The sequence below is a fragment of the Rhinatrema bivittatum genome, chromosome 3 (assembly GCF_901001135.1).
Source record: "Rhinatrema bivittatum chromosome 3, aRhiBiv1.1, whole genome shotgun sequence".
In the NCBI taxonomy this organism is placed as follows: domain Eukaryota; kingdom Metazoa; phylum Chordata; class Amphibia; order Gymnophiona; family Rhinatrematidae; genus Rhinatrema; species Rhinatrema bivittatum.
The window spans coordinates 28,460,334-28,480,498 of NC_042617.1; the positions used below are offsets into that span (position 1 = coordinate 28,460,334).

Sequence of the window (20,165 nt, forward strand, 5' to 3'; positions counted from 1 at the left end):
TATTTGATAAAAAATAAATACAAAATAAAACGGAACTGCTTTCTTCACTTTATGCTTTAGGGTATTCTGCTTGTTTTGTGGCCAGTTCCTTGTTGCAAGATATTGAGTAAAGTCTTGAATCCTAACTATAGATTTGTGAGTTATTTGACTCTCATGACACAGGGTATATTGGGATACTCTTAAATAAGAACAAAAGCAAGGTAAAATGACAATAGAGTGTGTATCACTTCATACGAGAGCAGCAAAAAAAAAAACCCTTTGCTGCATAGCTATACCATATAGAGTAACAGGAATGCTTAGCATCGCCAGTGCTCACATCTTTGTAATGGTGGGCCTCGCGTACCTAACGGAAATGTTTTCTTTTTTTAAATATTTTACTATTTTCTTAATATTTCTAAAAAAAAAATGTCCATGTGATGCAAAATAGTGCTGGGCAATAATATTGAAAAGTGGCCACTTACCTTAAAACTACGATGAGAAATCATTCAGACTTTGAACGCCGACAAGAAAGCAATGACGTGCGTTTGACTGATATGAGAGGCCTTTGTAAGACTAACGCCTGAGTCTGCTAAAAGTGAAAATTTAAATATTCCAGCAAAGACCTGTGATGCCCCTGAAGAAGGTTTGAAAGTGCGGTGCGTCGGGCTTTAGGTGGGCTTATAGCTGGAGCATGTCTTGGCGTTTTTTGCAGCTCTGCCATGAACGTCTCTTAGAGGTGATACATGCTCTATTGACATTTACCTTGGTTTTGTTCTTATTGAAGTGGATTTTTCTACCGTCGAGGTATTTCTGTTTTCTTATTTTTTACAGTATATTGGGATATAAGCATTTGTTCTCTGAGACTCGTTATTCCTGGCTAACGTGGAACAGGGGCCCCTGGAAATTTCATATCTTCTCCCTATTTTAAGAACCCATGGATATACAATACTTGGGATTGGGGTTTTTTTTTTTCTTCTGCTACCGATCCCCCCTCCCCTCCCAGCAGCCTCCAGGGGAAGGGGGTAACAGATACGTGGCAGGGTAGGGTGATGAAAGGAGGGATATGAGCACCCAGGCTTCTGCTATTAACACAGGCAGGGGTTTCTATTTCTCTTGGCCCAGCGTCACAGGTTCAGCCCCCCAGGGTTGTGGCACTGTGGACTGGGTGGGGGAACATCAACCTTCACAAGGCATAACAAACTTTCAAGTTAACACTTCGTTCTTCAGATCAGTCCAATAGCAGATACAGATGATATTCAAAGCCATTTCCATGCAGGAAACACAGGTTTATGCATGCAAATGACTCTTAGAAAACGGCCTGGGGTTTGTGTGCATAAAAGCGTGCGCATTGCCTCCTGACTGCCTGCAAACTTTTATGTGCACATAAACCAGGTGTACCTGGGGCAGACTTTGGATTTCCTGGCATGCTTCTTGATTTTAAAAAGTGTGGGCATAAATTCAGCAACACAAGTTACATCCCGCAAAGAGCAGGCGCCACTCTGTGAGGGCGAGTTTGTGTGCATTATTCCAGGTCATTTTCAAAGCGAACTCATGCGTGAGCTTGCTTCGAAAACTGGGGGAACTCATACGCGTAGCTGCTGCCTAAGTTACCCACAAGATTACCCTCTAAATTGATAATTGGAGTAAAACAAACCCTGGTACGATCCAAGCAAAAATGTACTTGCATGTGGAGGCCAGTCGAATCCTTGGCTCCTGATGAAGGGAGTATTAGTGACAGTCAGTCACATGCATAGGTTAGGTTAGTCCAATAGAACAGAGCCACCTGTGGCCTGTTGGCTGACCTTAATTATCATGAAACGTGATAAAAGTAACAATGCTTTCCCTAGAACGCCAAAGTCATTGCACTCTCAAACGATGCCGTCTAGTTATACTCTGGTAGTCACCATAGAATTGTTTTCGCAACGCACTTGTATTTGGAAACATACTGGGGGATGATAATAAGAACTAAAATGCAACTTCCGGTGCGCTTTGTGCAATGGCGCGGAGCGTGAATGAGCGAAATAGCTACGGCTACTTCAGTCACGGTAGAGCAGAGTCTGACACACAGCGAGACAGGAAAACAAGAGCAGGGTGACCCTTTCTTATTTCCCTTAAAATATCCAAATGTATTCCCCTCCAAAATGCATTATATATTTATATATATATATACACAGCCCTTACATACAGACCACTATATTCACATTTCATAATGTGCAACATAGCTTTAGTCTAGATGGGGGACTGGGGGATGGGATTGGGTTTCCTGCAAAAAGTACCAAATTAAAGTGCAAGAATTGGGCTTGGTATGGTCTTGCATACCTCCAAATCCCTTCTTCCTACTAAGCATGTGCATTTTCCCTGATTGAGACCAAGGAGGTCTGTCTAACAGTCTTAATGTTTTAGGACATTCCTGCCAGTGGTTTGGCCCACTGCTGACTGTGCACGGCAGCTCATTTTCTTAGGCACCATAAGGCTGATACCTTTCAGGTTTTCATGTATATGTTTAGTCTTTTTTTTTTTTTAAACTGATCCGAATAGGTCCAATAATCAGTCCGGTTCCGGCATGTAATGCCCAACATTGTTCTTGAAGCCCCAGAAGAGCTGGATGGATCCTACCGCTGGGCTCCAGGCTGCTGCCACTCTCCACGTTGCACGTGATCTTCAGTGCTTTCTGCTCCGGAGGACGCAGCTCTCTTCCCGGGGGGGGGGCTCTTTGACGACAGTAGCGTTCCTGGCCTTCCCCTAGATTTTAGTCACGAGAATACCATATCCCAGCGCTGGCTAATCGCTGAGCTCTCGCATGGGTTGATCACCAGCTCCCTGAGGCTTTCGCTGGAATCTCCCAGGATCTCAATGTCCAAGCAAAACCGGGAGGCCATGTGCTCGATGTGGGAGCCCACCTTAGACCACCTCTGTCAAAGAAAAGGGGAGCAAGGGATGAGCGTTATTGTCACAGTAACAGTCGGTAGGACCCACTCAGGATAAACATCTTCAGGTTACATTTGTCTGCAGTAGGCAAAGCGATCACTTTCCCAAAGGTACTGGAGCATGAGGCAGGGGGACAGGGAGACAGGGAGCATGAGGGATAGGGAGAAGACAGAACATGGGAGAAAAGAGGGAGATAAGAGCGCTAGCGAAGGGAGGCAAAAGAGAAGGAAGGGAGGAAAGAAGAGAAAGAAGAAGAGGGTAGGAGAGCGGAAAAAGAACGAGGAAAGCAGGGTCCCCCTCTCTTTTTCTGACATTCTCCTTTTCCCTATCTCTTCCTGCCCCTCTCCCCCTCCAGGCATTCTCCCCCCTTCTCTCCCCGTCCCTCCATCCATTCTCTCTCCTTCTTCCTCCCATCCTGTGTCTTCTCCTAACTTGCATCCTCCTCTCTTCCACTTCATATTCCCAAGTCCTCTCTCCCTTTCTGTACCTCCCCTCCATACTATCCCCCTCCCCCCATGTAGATCTACCTCTCCCTGACCCCCTACCACCACCTTATGTACAGTATCTCTCCTTGCCTTCCCACCTCATGTAGTCCCTGTCTCCCTACCACCCACCACCTCATATGATGTAAGTATCCCTCTCTCTGTCCCCTCACTCCACCCCATGTAGGTATCCTCCCACCACTCCTAACTACCTATCCCTGTCCCCTCTCCCCACAAAATGTACAGTCTCCCTCTCCCTGCCACCCATATCATGTAAGTCTCCCTTCCCTCCTACCACTACTCCGTGAAGGTCTCCTTTACTCCCCCACCATTCCATGTAGAGTCTCCCTCTCCTTGTCCCTACCACCCCCAAATGTCAAATGTAAAAAAAAAGTCAGATAAAATGTAGGTCTTCCCACCACCCTGCCTTGGTATTGTCAATTTTTCCTCCCCTCTTGGTGGCCATATCACCAGCTCTTCTTTGGGTCCACCATCAGCCAGCAGAGGAGGAGCGGTGCTTACTTTCTCTGCTGCATGAGGCTCGTCTCGTAGTACCACCATCAGCCAGCAGAGGAGGAGCGGTGCTTACTTTCTCTGCTGCATGAGGCTCGTCTCGTAGTACCACCATCAGCCAGCAGGAGGAGCGGTGCTTACCTTCTCTGCTGCATGAGGCTAGTCTCGTAGTACCACCATCAGCCAGCAGGAGGCACGATGCTTACTTTCTCTGCTGCGTGAGGCTAGTCTCGTAGTACCACCATCAGCCAGCAGGAGGCACGATGCTTACTTTCTCTGCTGCGTGAGGCTAGTCTCGTAGTATGAGCTGCAAAATTATGCAATCTCATGGCTCTTATTGCCAGACTCGCACAGCAGAGGAAGCTGACACGCAATTAAGGATCAATCCTCCTGCTACCTGGGTGTATAGCTGGGAGCAGATCTGGCCTAGCTCATTGGGCAGTGTTGGCGGTGCCAGGGTGCCTCTTGTCTCACAGCATCCCAGGTGATCACCTGGCTTATCCTAACCTGAGGCCGGTCCTGACGGAGCAGTACAGGAAGAAGCTGAAGACAGAACATTGGGGGAAAAGAGGGCAAGCGAGAGCACTGGGGAAGGGAGGGAGAGAAGATGGCATGAGAAAAGGAGGTGCAGGAAAAGAGACACCATACAGAAAGAGAAGGGAAGACAGGAGAGTGATCAATAGGGAACGGCAGCTCTGGCACCAGACGTGGGCTGCCCAGCTGGCAAGCAAGGGGTGGGTGAAGCCAAAATTACAACTTTGTAACAGGCAGTTTTCAACCTGTCCACGCTGAGGTAAGGTCTGGGGTGTTTTTTACCTCCTGACTTTGGCACCGATTTTCAAGGAGAAAGTATGGGCACTTTCACTTTGAAACCTGCCACAGGTAGAAAGTACCAAGGACATCTGCACCTGATCTTTGCGTGGCTGCGTTTTCCATGGACAATAACACTCGAGGAGTCAAACATGAATCTACGCATGTTACTCTCTTACCCCTGAGAACTCCTTTTCCAAACGTGGCTAAAACCATGCAGTGTGGAACACCACGCACACCTTTAAGGCATAGCGAGGGACCCAATTTACGCACATGAACGTGGCTTTGCAAATTGTCCTCATGTGGCCTCTGTGCAGGCTCTATCCTCGGCCTTTCTTTTGTTCCCCGTCTCCCTTTCCCCGTCACTTCTCCCTGCCCCTTCCAGTGACCTTCCTGCAGGGTGGTACCTGACACCGCATTCAGCACCGCATGCAAATGTTAGCTCCAGATAAAACAGGCCGACGCAATACCGACGAGCTAAAACTGTGCGTCCAAACCGGTCGCGCTTTTATTTAACGCGCACACAATCGCCTCTCCTGGGCGCTCGATGCAACAGGCAAATGAGCCGCCACGCTAAAAAGGAGGAGCTAGGGGATAAATTGGGCGTCCCTAGCGTGCCCATGGCGTCGGGCGCCCAGGAGAAGCGGCCGTGCACGGGATAGGAAAATGAATGCTCGTAAATTGAGCGTCTGTTTTCCTAACCTGACTGTCAGCAGGATGTTTTTTTAAAATGTTTTTTTCAGGTTGCTGCTGAGGGTTAAAATGGGCGTGTTGGGCGCACATTTATTTTTTACATAAGGGGGTACCAGCTAATAGCCTCATCAACATGGCATTTCCATGTGATGAGCACGATTAGCTACGCGCTGGTTTGGACGCGCTAATCCCCTTATCGCGTAAGGGGTTATGGACTCGCGCGTCCAAGCGCGGGTTAACCTGTGCGCAAGCCTGAGCGCACGGTATCGCATCGGCCTGCAAATGTATTCCAGTTGAGGGCAAACGAACTGGGCAGTTTTCAAAGCCGGTTCTGCAAGCAAAATGGTATTTTATGAATGGAAATGGGCTTTTTTGGGAAAACTGCCTACCCCTTTTATCCGTACTGCGGAGGCATTCGGGGGGGGGGGGGGTGGTGGTGTGTGAAGAGTTTAAATAAGGGAAGGCAATAGGTAGTTTTGTAGAAATCTCTGGGGATACTTTTCCCTGTGGTAATAATCAAAGCGAAAGTTCAAGGGTTCTCTTGCCTTGATTACTGCTGGAGGGGTTTGCACCAGGGCAGGCAGTTTATATTTGCCCCCTCCCAGTACCTGTTTAACCTGCATGCTGCGGGGGTAGGGGGAGGCCCAACTCTCTCTGTCCTTCTGTGACGCTGCACAACACATGCAGGCCCCTAATGCTCATGTAAACGTCACTCACTTCAGGCAATGACACGACATGATGTGTCCGTGAGATTTCGTTTAACATTAGTTTACGCCCACACTATCTTCTGTTCAAAAAATGAAAATGCAGAAACAGAGAATTTATCAAGAGCTAAACTTTCTGAGATACAAGCCGGTCTTGCCAAGAGCCAACATGGCTGCTCAAGAGCGGTGGTATCATGTCTAAGGGAGGATAGCCTGAGCTGTGAGGTCCTCAGTGTAATGGCTGGGCTAGAACGAGGTTATAAAAATAGGGTAGTTACAAACGAAGGCTCATGGTGCCACAGCTCCGTAGAGGTTGGTTCTGATGGAGCTGGAGGAAACTTCTAGGCCAAAAATCCAACTTAAAAATCTAACATGGAACCATGACGCTAGATAAAGACCTCAAGATCCATCTATCCTGCCCATCCTTGCTGCAGTGCCATAGAGCCCACTTGATTTGGGGTTTTCCTCTCACTTCTGTGCTTGTCCCAGGCTTATCTCCACCACGGCCCCTGGGAGGCTATTCCATGTAAACACCACTCATTCTGTGAAGAAATATTTCCCAATATCGCTTCGGAGTCTACCCTCCCCCCAACCTGGAGCTCATACACAGGGGTAGGCAATCTCCAGTCTGCATGGATATCAGTCTGCGGGGGTTTTAAGAACATCCCTAATGAATGTGCAAAAAACAATGCTTTTTACCTGGGGAAATGGCTCGTTATAAAATTGCACTGAATCTCATCTGCCCGGGCGCTCACCCACTCCTCAAGCTTTCTTAGGCTCATCCTGTCTGCTCCCTCTGGGAATGTCCTCTCTGCTGCAGACGTTAGCGTCCTCTGCAAAGAGGTAAGCTTTTCCTTCTAACCATTTTAAAAAAAACACATTTTTCCAACGGAAATGGCTTTGAAAGTTGCCCTCGTATTTTCTCGAGAGCCTGCTGGTAAGTCATTCTTCTTTAGAAAAACCACCACAGGGTTTCAGGTTTCAATCACATGGGGCGATAATTCTTTCCTTTCATGTTTGCGGCTTCCTATCCTGTGCATTTTTCTTTTAATATTTTGTATCTTTGACCCAGTTTGGCACCATGTAGCACCCGTAATATAAGAAGCAGATTGTAATTTTTTTATGGCAGGATTATTAAAGTGCTCCCCCCAGGCCAGAACAGACCTGCCGCCAGCCCTGGGGAGCGAGAGAAGACATTCAGGAGGAGGGGAGGGAACACAAGTCTATTTGGAAAATCTTTTCTTTTTTTTTTTTGTGCCTGAAAATGAAATTGTAAAAGAAAAAGTACAAAATGCAGCTTTCAGGTACAATATTAAAATAATAGTGATTGCTATCTACATACTTTTGCATTATCGCATTTCAAGCAAATCATTATTTTTAACTATAGGTCAGTAAATATCGTGACTTTATTGATGATCAGGAAAGACAGCAGGACAAAATTCAACTCTGGCTTAGATGGGTGATACCTAAAGTCCCTAGTTCAAATCTCACCCCCCCAACTCACTGTTCAACCTTGAGCAAACCACTTAACCTTTCCATGCTTGAATTTTGATTTGCAATTGCTTTGGGGAGGAAGGGAGCTGGTGACTTGTGTTTAACACACTCCTGATATAGTGACTCTACTGATAGGGCCTCATTCAATAAAGAGTTTTCCATAGGTCCAGCATGGGAAAAAGTCTTTTTATGAATAAGGCCTAGAAAATGACCCCAATATCATCTAGGGGAAAAGAAAGAACTATGGCAAATTCTCTTGAAAACTATTTCAAAATCAATGGATTCAGTCTGTGAATTTCAAGCAAAAAGCAGATTTTCAAATAATTTGCCAGAGGCGAGCACTCTGTTTCTAGCACGTGGCGCAAATATACTCATGGCTTCTCTGTCTCTCACACTCAGTGATCTGCTTGTGCTGTCTTGTGCACAGGGAGGTGTGAAAGCCAACGCACCTGCTTGGTATCCCCTTCTTTGCAAGGGACGAGCACCACCTGAGTTCCTGGGAAGAGTGTGTGTACGGACAGGCAATGCTGCTGCTGGGTTATCTGCTGGGTCTGAGTGTACATCCATTCCTGCAGCGGTGGGACAGGGGGAACAAACATGATTTCAAGATATAAAGCCGTCTATGGGATAACCGTCTGGTCCTGAGGGAACAAATGATTTCCCCCCCCCCCCCCCTAAAATATTGCTCAAAGACAAGTTCTTTAAAGAGGGACAAATGATCCCTCTAACTGCTGTGTGCTCTCAACCCAATATGAACATCAACCAATCATGAGGTTCCTACTGCTACTATAACTATTATTATTTATATAACACTACAAGATGTAAGCAGCGCTGTACAGACAAATAAAAGACACTTCATTCTGTACAGAGGTCACAATCTTGACAAAACGCTCAGAGCAGATGGCTCAGAGGTGGTGAATATGGAAAAAGTTAACATTGGACTTCAGGTTTGGAATGGTTTTCTGTGGAGAAAAAGGCTGGAGAGGACCAGCACTGGGGAGAGGAAGTCCAGCTGAATGATTAGGGAGTGTAGAAAAAAAATAAATGGTGTTGATGGTAATCTTACCTTCCTGGTGATCTAGTTATCTCCCAGAATTCTGGACAGGAATAATTAAGGTCAATATTCAAAGGCATTTAACAGGATAATGGGGTAGATTTTAAAAGGGTGCGCGCGGGCTTACATGTGCGCACGCTACCCGGCGCGCGCACATGTACACCCAATTTTATAACTTGCGTGCACAGGTGCACGCAAGTTATAAAATCAAGGGTCGGCGCGTGCAAGGGGATGCACAATTGTTCACCTTGCGCGGGCCGAGCCGCACTGCCTTCCCCCTAGCCTGACTTTCCTACCCCTTCCCTTAACCTTTCCTCCCCAGCCCTACTCTAATCCCCCCTGACTTTTATCTTACCTTTTGCGCCTGCCTCTGGGCAGGCACAAGTTGCGCGCACCGGCAGCTTCCGGCACGCGATCCTCTGACACAGTGGCAAACTGCCCAGGCCCCGCCCCCGGACCGTCCCTTTAGTAAAGCTCCGGAACTTAGATGCGGCCCGGGGTTTTTACGCGCGACGCCGGGCCTTTATAAAATAGGCCCGGCGTCGCGCGTAACCTTTTTAAAATCCGGCCCTTAGTTTGGAACTTGCTGTGGGGTACAAAGTATTTTCGGACATTTATAAAAGCTTTATTCTGTGACTGCACAGGAGTTGAAAATGTAATCTATACTTGTGCTTTTCCAGCCCTGGGGATAGGGTTGTCAACTGGCTTCAGAATTGCTAAGCAGAGTTGATCCAGTCCTGGGTTTGCCCCATCGCAAGCGGAGACTTGTAGTTCTGATCTCTCTAATCGCACTCCCTAAGAAAAGTAAAGATTACAATTCTCTGCTTGCAATGGGGCAAACCCAGGACTGGATCAACCCTGGCTGGCAACATCTCCTCTCACTGTGGATATAAAAGCGTGTGATAGAAGGCCACCTGTAACTTTAGCAGCACTGAGGGAGGACAGTGCCTCAGGTACAGGCAGGCTTACATTTACTAAGTTGCAATAAGGCTATAACCCACCACACCCAGCATTTAACATGTGATAAACGCTATTTATCATGCGATACAGCCATATCACGGCAATACCCCTCGATATTTTGGCCTGAAACCCGCCCGTATTAACATTAACTGCTTTGCATGCAATTTACATGCATGGATTTTGCAAATCCATGCAAAGCAGCTAATGCATACCTAATTCAATGCAAGTAAAACAACACAGCTGACTTAAAAAAAAAAAATCCGCCCTGCTATTTTATCATGTTTTTCCCACAGGAGCACAGGGACGTTAGCATGGATCCCAAAGCTCCCGAGGTAAAATGTAAATGTCCCAAAGCCCAAAACAACACCCCTCCCACCCACTCTCAAGGCAGTGCAGATCCATAACACACACACAAAAAAAAATCGTTCTTAAATCATGCACAGACGACACGCCTTCTTTCCCAAAACCTTCTCCTTGTGTTAACAAAACCCCTCCATCCACATCAAACCCCCTTCAAGGCTCCCCCCCCCCCACCAAACAACTCTCCCCCCCCCCACCTGCCCTTCCCAAAATAGAACACAATGCCTGGTGCCTAGGGGACCCTCACTCTCTCATAGAAGAGTCATTGGTAATTCAGCGGTGGGCCAGAGCACCCCCAAGCGTCCAGTCCACTCGACGCGTGCTCCGTATTTTATAAAAGTAGAAAATACACGCGTATTTTCCCTTTCACACACACACATATATAAACATGTGTAGAAAAGGGGCGGTCCAGGAGTGTTCCAGGTTGGGGCCATGCACATACATTTTCCAATTTACTCGTGTATTTTTACACCTGCTAATTATCTGGCGTGAGTGATACTAAACGTGTTTATTGTGCAGCACTGACTGGGTGGGAGGGCTGGGTGAGCTGGGGAAAGTTCAGGCTGAAGAACCAGGACGTTCTCCATGACCTGAAGGAGGACTGGGCGAACTGCTGGACTAATTGATAAAAGTGGTAATTTCCCGGATGCACGCGTGTTTTAAATTTGGCCGACTTATGCACGTAAATTGGGGCTTATATGAGTAAGTCTGCCTTTACTTTTGAGCGTAAAATATACGTGCATATATTTAAAAAATAGGTAGAAAAAGTGCGCAATGCACTGCTATATGTAGCTTCAATGCATTGCATGCATACGCATGTAACCAACCTACACATATGCATGATGCAGGGTAGGGAAACACGTATTTAATAAAACATGTACATATCATGCATTCCAGTTACAAATGCCAATAAATAAATAAATAAATAAATATATGCTTATTTTAACTTTTGTACATAGCTTTGGGTGATTGTTTTTATCTGTAAAGTGATTAAAAAATGCCACTAAATATATAACTAAATAAAATATACTAGGGTAACTTATGCGCAGCCATATATGCAAGTATATCCCGCCACATGCCGTTGTTTGAAAGTTATCCAATGAGGCTCCTTTATGGCTAATACTGTGATACCGGAAATATTTTTCTTTAAAACGTCAGGTTACAATATTCACAGGCTTGCCACCTGATTCCGGACAACCCTAAAAGGCTGATCTGCTTCTGGTTTTGCTCCACGGCATCTATGGACTTGTAGCCCTGCCGCTTCTAGAAAAATTGGAAACACAAGTCCATAATGCAAATTCGAACTCAATCTGCTTCTTCAGGTTGGACCTGGGCGAAGTGGTAACTCTAACTATCCGTTTACTATAAGACGGGCAGGAGGGTGTATCTATCTCATTCAGTGACGTCGGGCCAACTCATTTTCTACTCCCTGCCATACCGTCTCTCTGTTCTGTACTGTTTGCAAAGTACTGCATATACTGTCAGTACATAACAACATGTGTGTGTGTGTGTGTGGGTGTGCGTGTGTGTGTGTGCGTGTGCGTGCGCACGTGCGTGCGTGTGTGTGCGTGCGCACGTGTGTGTGCGCACGTGTGTGTGTGTGCGTGTGTGTGTGTGCGTGTGCGCACGTGCGTGCGTGTGTGTGTGTGTGTGTGTGTGCGTGGGTGTGCGTGTGTGTGTGCGCGTGCATGTGTGCGCACGTGCGTGCATGTGTGTGTGTGTGCGTGCGTGTGCGCACGTGCGTGCGTGTGTGTGTGCGCACGTGCGTGCGTGTGTGTGCGTGTGTGTGCGTGCGCACGTGTGTGTGCGCACGTGCGTGCGTGTGTGTATGTGTGTGTGTGTGTGTATGTGTGTGTGTGTGTATGTGTGTGTGCGCACGTGTGTGTGTGCGTGTGCGCATGTGCGTGCGTGTGTGTGTGTGTGTGTATGTGTGTGTGTGTGTGTATGTGTGTGTGTGTGTGTATGTGTGTGTGTTGCAGTGAGAATTCCAGCCCAGGAGCCTTTACCCTACCTGAGTCACTGCTGGCACCTCCTTGGTCTTGATGCAGGGGCCTAAAACCAGGGCCGGGCCATCCTGGTTTTCTGTCTTCTGGGACTCCAGGCACCTTTGCCTCTGCCGGATGATTCCAGCCCGGGGCCGAGATTCTTCAGGAATACTAGAGGAGTAACCGGCACAGTCAGAAGAGATGTGGCAATGCAAAGTGACTTTTCCTGAGCTGCAGCACTGTGGTCTTTTGCATGGAAGAAGGGTATGCAAGGCTGTGAAATCCTGAACCAGCAATTTAGAAATGACTGATAATGGTAATAAATAAGAAACTGGTTTTATGTGGCTGGGATAGGTGGGAAAGAGTTTGGAGAGAGGATAAAAACAATCCTTGGGAAGGTGTGGATGAAGATTCATGTTGCACTATCCCAGGCTGAAGCAGGATCTAGAGGGAAGCTGCTAGGGCTCTCCCAAAATAAATGAATTGATTGATAAAAATTAGATTTAGGTAGCATATAGGGAGGACAATTTTCAAACAGCCTGCATAAAAACGAAGGCCGAAACGTTACAGAAATTTTCAAAATGGGCTTATTTGTATAAGTCCGTTTGAAAATAATCCCACCAAACGTTACCCCGTACAAGGTACACCTGCTGTATGGTGCGCAGATAAATTTCCTGAAAACTTATGTGCGCAAATCCAAACCCCCACCTCCAGGAATGCCTCCCCTCAGTCTGTGTTAACTTTGGCATACATGCATTAGGTTTACCCGCAAACTGGGAGGCAGTTTCGTAAAAGGCCACGTCTGCATGAAAGTCCCTTTGAGAATGGCTGCCACTAAGCACTAGAAGCCAAATTCCTCAAATCAGCTGCTTCTCTACTCCAGGTTCCATTACGCCCTGCATGGGTTTTAGTCCTAAGCTTTCTTTCCAGTTTTGCTCTATATTTTCTTATTTTTGCTGGGTTTTTTTCCCTGAGCTTTCACTGCGGCCACGCTCTTTGAAAAATGCCCTCCCCAGTCCACTTTTCAGCTGTCCATGCTGTATTCGTGCTCTGTGTGTATCGCACTGTGACGCCTGCATGGGCTTCTGGCACGGATCAAGGCAGCTACGCCTCCAATTCCCTTCCAGGTGGGAATGGCTCAGTAAGAGGGGCTTTCAAAACCTATCCATGCTAGTGTTTCCTCAGGACATACAAAGGAGCCATTTGGGGGAAATTTTAAATTCCAAAACGGGCTATGTAAAATTCCTTGATGCTGCCACTGCAGAGCTGCCAACACATCCCCATGTGGTGTCATCAGGAAATCTGAGAATACTGAGGTTTATACATTAGAAACCAGAGTTTGGGAGGAAGTGTACAGCATATAGAGTGGATCTGCTGTCCAGAACTTAATGTGCAAGTTATGTCATCCCAGCAAAACCCAGTGGCTAGGTTTATTTTTATTTATTAACACATTTTATATTCCGCCTGTTTGATGAATCATTCCAAGCGGATTACAATAAAAAACATAAAACAAAATATAAACAATTCATACAAACAAAATAATAATAAAAATACATGGTTAAAACCCATAGACTAATTAACAGCTCCTATGAACAATAAGCCCTTAAGTTTCTTCCTGAACATTTTAACATCTTGAATGATTTTTCGGTTGCGTAATGTAGGGCAATAACCGATGATGCTCGCTTGGTGTGATGATGCCAGTGCAATGAGTCACAGTGTCAGGGAGAGATGCAGTGATCCTGCATGCTTCCAACATGCTGTGATGGCAAAGTGCTTGGGGTCCAATCTAAGCAGTAGTTCTAGAGCGAAAAAAAAAAAATCTTATCACCTGGAGACATGCAGGAAGCTATAGAGTGGATAGAGATGCAGGCAGGGTTGCAAAGCTGCTTTCAGTGGAGGGAGGAAAATTCATAATGCTCCAGATTAGAGCTAGCCAAACCTAGGAAACCTCTGCTCTCCTTGGTGTAATGGGCTATCTCATATTACCCAACTGTGAGTTCCAGATTAGGCTCTCATAAGTGGAGGGTTAATCAATGGATGCACACTGTCATACACTTAAAACAAGCACGAAAACACTACATCATTCCAGTCTTGATTTGTTTTTTTTTTTACATCATGGTTTTGATGCCGGCAAATGCTATGTGTTAACTTTTTTGGATATTCCTATAGCATTGGATACTCTTGCCTAGATACTCTTGGTATTAAAGCTAGAGGCTTATGGCAGTCACTGCAAGTTAGGCTAGTGTTCGTGCAGTCTGTCTGATCTCTCCCGACATTTGGGGAAGACACGGACCTACCTGCACCCAGGAGGTTTAACAGCTATAAGATTCTATGCAGGTTAGGCAAACGTGATTACTATTCAGTTGTTATTGTTTAAATGTTATTTGTTCAAGGTAAATTTTATGAATGCTGTATTTTGTAACCCAGTAGAACTGATGATAGGAGGTCAATATATAATTTAAATAAATACAATTTTTGCATTCTGCCACTGGGCCTTTCCTGAGGCACGCCTCCAAGTTATTATTCTGTCGAGATATATCCACTAAATACGCTGCTGCCCAAAGGAGAGATGCCATAGAAAGAGAATCATGCTGTACCTAAGTTCTGGATAAACGTTCTCCAGGTACCATTTAAAAGACTGACATTTCAGACTCTTCCGGAGGGCCAATCTCTTCTGGATGCTGTAGAGATTTAAAAAAAATGAATAAAAGAAAAACAAAACACACACATAGAACACTAAACACACACACACACACACACACATTCCCAAGTAATACATGTTATTTAAATATTAGGGCTACATTGGATTTATTTAGTATTCTGCAAAGTTTCTCAGTCACAGCATCTGTGGCTACTGGGCCTGTCACGTTGTTTCTTATGCCTCATTCTGGCTGGCTTAGGGGATATTCAGATCCCATCATTTTTTGCACAGCTACAGGCTTTGTTCCTCTTGCCTTTTTGATCATCCCGATGGAGATGACTGTTTGCACCCTGAATAAAAGTCTGAATCCATAAAATGGACTGGACTTGTCGATTGCATATAAACAATAAGCTGCTGGGGGAAAGGTCTTAACTGAGATTTTTTTAAGCTAAACCTCCATATCGGAGCAATTCAAACCTAAACACATACTGAAGCCACTGAGAATATTTATGCTAAGGAGGGTCCGGTAGCTACTGAATACAGTGCTATTAAGTTTCTTAAATCCAAGAAAAACACTAGATTGCACTGAGTTTTTATACCAGTGATATTGCCTTTGAGAGGCCTTGTCATGGCCGCCATTACATGGAGATCTGGGGAGATACAGGTCAGTAGGTGATAGCTTTTCGCTGAGCTAACCTAAAGCAAAGTCATGTGGATAATTTTTCCAGTCCTCAGGACTAAACTGTATCAAGCCAGGAACTGTAGTCTCTCCAAACAGAAAATCAGAGGCAGACGTAGCTTGATACGGATTGTGAACTGCTGAGGCAAGCAGTTGGCGTCTGTAGAAATCCCCGGACGCAGACAGGTCACGTGCTGGCTGGTAGGGCAGACCCTTTTCAAATCCCATCCTTGAGAATCCCCATCGGGTCTCATTCTTCGGGATACCCGCAATGAATGTCATTGAGAATTGCATGCGACTGGTCAAAGAACCCAGTTAATTCATAATATCCGGATTACCCTGAAAACCTGACACAAGTTCTCAAGGACTGAACTGAAACCTCTGGCTTTGGGGTTCCCGGACGGCTGTGAGTCATCAGACACAGGACGAGCCGGTCCTGCATTTTAACCCGGTGCCTGCTTTTCTTAGAGAAAGTGGAAAGGCGAGTCAGTCCCGCATGTGCAAGGGGGCAAAGGCATGACTGGATCAGCCTGGTCTTTGATATCTGGACCTGTCTGGTAACCTCGGGCACTGAACACGTCCAAAGTCTCTGTCATGCATGGCGAGCACCGGGATTTCCGTAAAAGTTAAACATCCCTACAGCAAGAGACGGGCTTTCCCACAGAAAACACCCAAAACTGCTAAAGAAGATGGAGTCAAAAAAAGAAAGTGCACCATCACTGCTAGAGTGGCTCAGATGGTGCCTCAAGTACTGCACAAGACTATGAAGATTCATGCATTTGACTGATTAGCCTAACTAGCTGGTAAAGCCTGATTACCCCGAGAAACAGATTGTTGCCGACATTCGGTGCTCCTTCTTCAGTGAAAGCCGCTCGGAAGTAATGGTTGAGCATGGATGCCCGGAAAGAGACGGGAACGCTGCCTTCCAACGTCCATAGCCGCTGCCTTGAGCGCCCGTCCGGACGTCCAAGGTCATGGCTTCCGTTCATGGACATTCCCGCTTCTTTCCAGGCGTCCATGATCGGAGGGGAGGCCCTGCTGCCTTCCAACGTCCATGGCCGCTGCCTTGAGCGCCCGTCCAGACATCCAAGGTCGTGGCTTCCGTTCATGGACGTTCCCGCTTCTTTCCAGGTGTCCATGATCGGAGGCCCCGCAGCCTTCCAACGTCCATGGCCGCTGCCTTGAGCACCCAGCCGGACGTCCAAGGTCAGGGCTTTCGTTCATAGACGTTGATGAACATTCCTGCCTCTTTCCGGATGTCCATGACTGAAAGGCCCCACTGCCCTTACGGACGTCTGTAAGCTCTGCATGTGCTCCTCTTCTGTTTGGTAGATTTTCCCTTTGTATTCCATGTGCTCCTCTTCTGTTTGGGTGATTCTCCCTTTGTATTCCATTTGCTCCTCTTCTGTTTGGGTGATTCTCCCTTTGTATTCCATGTGCTCCTCTTCTGTTTGGTTGATTCTCCCTTTGTATTCCATGTGCTCCTCTTCTGTTTGGTTGATTCTCCCTTTGTGTTCCATGTGCTCCTCTTCTGTTTGGTTGATTTTGCCTTTGTATTCCATCTGTAAGCTCTGCATGTGCTCCTCTTCTTTCTGGTTGATTTTCCCTTTGTATTCCATGTATTGCTCTTCTGTTTGGTTGATTCTCCCTTTGTGTTCCATGTGCTCCTCTTCTGTTTGGTTGATTTTGCCTTTGTATTCCATCTGTAAGCTCTGCATGTGCTCCTCTTCTTTCTGGTTGATTTTCCCTTTGTATTCCATGTATTGCTCTTCTGTTTGGTTGATTCTCCCTTTGTATTCCATGTGCTCCTCTTCTGTTTGGTTGATTCTCCCTTTGTGTTCCATGTGCTCCTCTTCTGTTTGGTTGACTTTCCCTTTTTATTCCATCTGTTATGCTCTGCATGTGCTCCTCTTCTGTTTGGTTGATTCTCCCTTTGTATTCCATGTGCTCCTCTTCTGTTTGGGTGATTCTCCCTTTGTATTCCATTTGCTCCTCTTCTGTTTGGGTGATTCTCCCTTTGTATTCCATGTGCTCCTCTTCTGTTTGGTTGATTCTCCCTTTGTATTCCATGTGCTCCTCTTCTGTTTGGTTGATTCTCCCTTTGTGTTCCATGTGCTCCTCTTCTGTTTGGTTGATTTTGCCTTTGTATTCCATCTGTAAGCTCTGCATGTGCTCCTCTTCTTTCTGGTTGATTTTCCCTTTGTATTCCATGTATTGCTCTTCTGTTTGGTTGATTCTCCCTTTGTGTTCCATGTGCTCCTCTTCTGTTTGGTTGATTTTGCCTTTGTATTCCATCTGTAAGCTCTGCATGTGCTCCTCTTCTTTCTGGTTGATTTTCCCTTTGTATTCCATGTGCTCCTCTTCTATATGGTTGATTCTCCCTTTGTGTTCCATGTGCTCCTCTTCTGTTTGGGTGATTCTCCCTTTGTATTCCATGTGCTCCTCTTCTGTTTGGTTGATTCTCCCTTTGTATTCCATGTGCTCCTCTTCTATATGGTTGATGCTCCCTTTGTGTTCCGTGTGCTCCTCTTCTGCTTGGTTGATTCTCCCTTTGTATTCCTTGTGCTCCTCTTCTGTTTGGTTGATTCTCCCTTTGTATTCCATGTGCTCCTCTTCTGTTTGGTTGATTTTGCCTTTGTATTCCATCTGTAAGCTCTGCATGTGCTCCTCTTCTGTTTGGTTGATGTTCCCTTTGTATTCCATGTATTCTCTTCTGTTTGGTTGATTCTCCCTTTGTATTCCATGTGCGCCTCTTCTTTTGGTTGATTCTCCCTTTGTGTTCCATGTGCTCCTCTTCTGTTTGGGTGATTTTCCCTTTTTATTCCATGTGCACTTCTTCTGTTGATTTTCCCTTTGTATTCTGTCTGTATGCTCTGCATGTGCTCCTCATCCTTGGCGGTCATTCTGTTCTTGATTATCGCCACAGAAGTTTATCGCCACAGTTTATCGCCACATAAGTTTAATGCAATAATGAAACTCGTACCAATTTTTTAACTCAAAGATAAATATATATTTTTTAACTATTTTAACTATTTACAAAATGTTTGAAAATTATATACAATTTTTGTATAGGAGGGCATGGGGAAATTGACGGGCTAAGTGAGCAGTTTGAGTGGAATCATCTCTCGACAGGATGAACACAATGAACAGATGCTCCAGGAAATGAGGTTGAAGTGAGCTGACATCAATGCTGGGATAGCTTCTCAAACGATTTTGATTAGAGAAATGATGACAGAATTGATCAACGGCATTCGAGATGTCGCTTCGGCCTTTTGTTCCATTAACCTGCCTTAAATTTTTTAAATAAAAGTTTGTTTGGTCCATTACCTGACATATCATTTTAATGTGTCATCCCACCCCTCATTTCATGTAATAACTATTCCAAAAAATGTCAATTAAGCAAACTCAGTCAAATTCAAATTCAAAACAAATATATTTTCGAACTATTTACAAAAACAGTTTTCTGTATTATGCACAACTATTGCAAAACATTTTTTTTTTACATTTATATATATATATATATATATATATATATATATATATATATTTACATATGGGATGGGATGGGAAAGTGAAGGGAAGGGACCACGCCATGGGGAAGAGGAGGATCATCATCATTGATGTTGCTTAGACGGTGGCCGTCCCGCAGGAGCCTGCGCCATGACCAGCAAGGATTGTGCTCCGGCCATCGTGCGTAGGAGCTCGATGATCTCCTGCTGGAGCAGGTCATGCAGGATGGTCACCGCCTGCAAGGTCAGTCCCACCAGGTCATCCATGCTGCGGGACACCCGGACCTGGAGAGACAGCACAGCATCCAGGCATGCCTCAAGGGCAGGGGGCACTTCCCTGGCTGCTGCGCTGGCCCCCCCCCCCCCAGGATGATCTGGAGAGACCGGGTTGACAACATCAATAATGATGTTGTCCTCATCCCCCATGGCTGGTGGGGCAGGAGAGACAGGGGGTGGGACATGGCGAAGGTCACCGTTTTTGAACAATTGGTGCATGGCAGCAAAGAGACGGAAACCGTGTTGGCCCATGCTGCTGACACAGCTCCCACTGAGTTACCCGCCAGATCTCTGCCACTTTTGCGTCTCCCTGCTGCTGCAGCACGGCTGCAAACAACTGTCTGCCATGTTTTTACGTTTTCCTTCCAAGAGAAGTGCACTACAGAACTGAACAGGTGTAAACTATTAATGCTATCGGTATTAATGCCCGGAGAGCAAAATGGATCTGGTAGAGCTGACCAAATTCCCGTAGTTCTAACCCTGACCGCTGACACAGTTTTACTTGGCACCCAAGACAGCCGAGGTCTGCAACTAGGAAAGCTGCTGGGGGTCATAAGGGAGCAGACTTTAGCCCCCGTCCTTATTATTTAGGACGGTACTGCTTTCTCTGCACAGGAACCATACCGGGTACTTTTTACGGTGGCGCCGTGACATGTGACAACATAAATCACTGTCGCACGGCGATTTGATTCCGTTCGACACTGGGGAGGGGGGGTTACACTTACTCTCCGTACGGCCTGCCCTCTGCTGCAGGCCGGGCTGCGTAGTAATGCTGCTTGAATTCATCCATCCACACTTCGGCTGTGCGTTTGGTGTTCCTGAAAGGAAACAAAGTGGCTGCATGACAACGGCAAGAATTGGGATCTACAAAGTGTCTTTCAAGCGACCCTACAGGCAGCCTTCCCTGGGAGGGTCTGTACTGCATGAAAGCTTCCAAAGGGAGAGGGGAAAAGAAACAATCAATTCAAACCAGATTGTTACCACATTTTCTTTAGAAAGTCGACTCCCTTGGGGTTTTTGTTCATTTGGTTTTGGACTAATACAATATCAAATTTCCACTGCCTCCCTCCAAAAAAAACCGATTCCCTGGCTTTCCAA

The 20,165-nt window shown here is 46.1% G+C and overlaps 1 protein-coding gene across 1 annotated transcript; it reads right to left on the reverse strand.

Moving 5' to 3' along the window:
• Nucleotides 1–856: 856 nt before the first annotated feature.
• On the reverse strand, nucleotides 857–19,885 carry GALNT14 (polypeptide N-acetylgalactosaminyltransferase 14; the record flags this gene model as incomplete). The annotated part of the gene is given in 5 exon segments (XM_029593022.1): nucleotides 857–2,891; nucleotides 8,053–8,172; nucleotides 11,989–12,133; nucleotides 14,560–14,643; nucleotides 19,793–19,885. Coding segments are annotated over 5 exon segments (601 nt in total), but the record flags the coding sequence as incomplete, so codon positions are not given.
• Nucleotides 19,886–20,165: the final 280 nt, after the last annotated feature.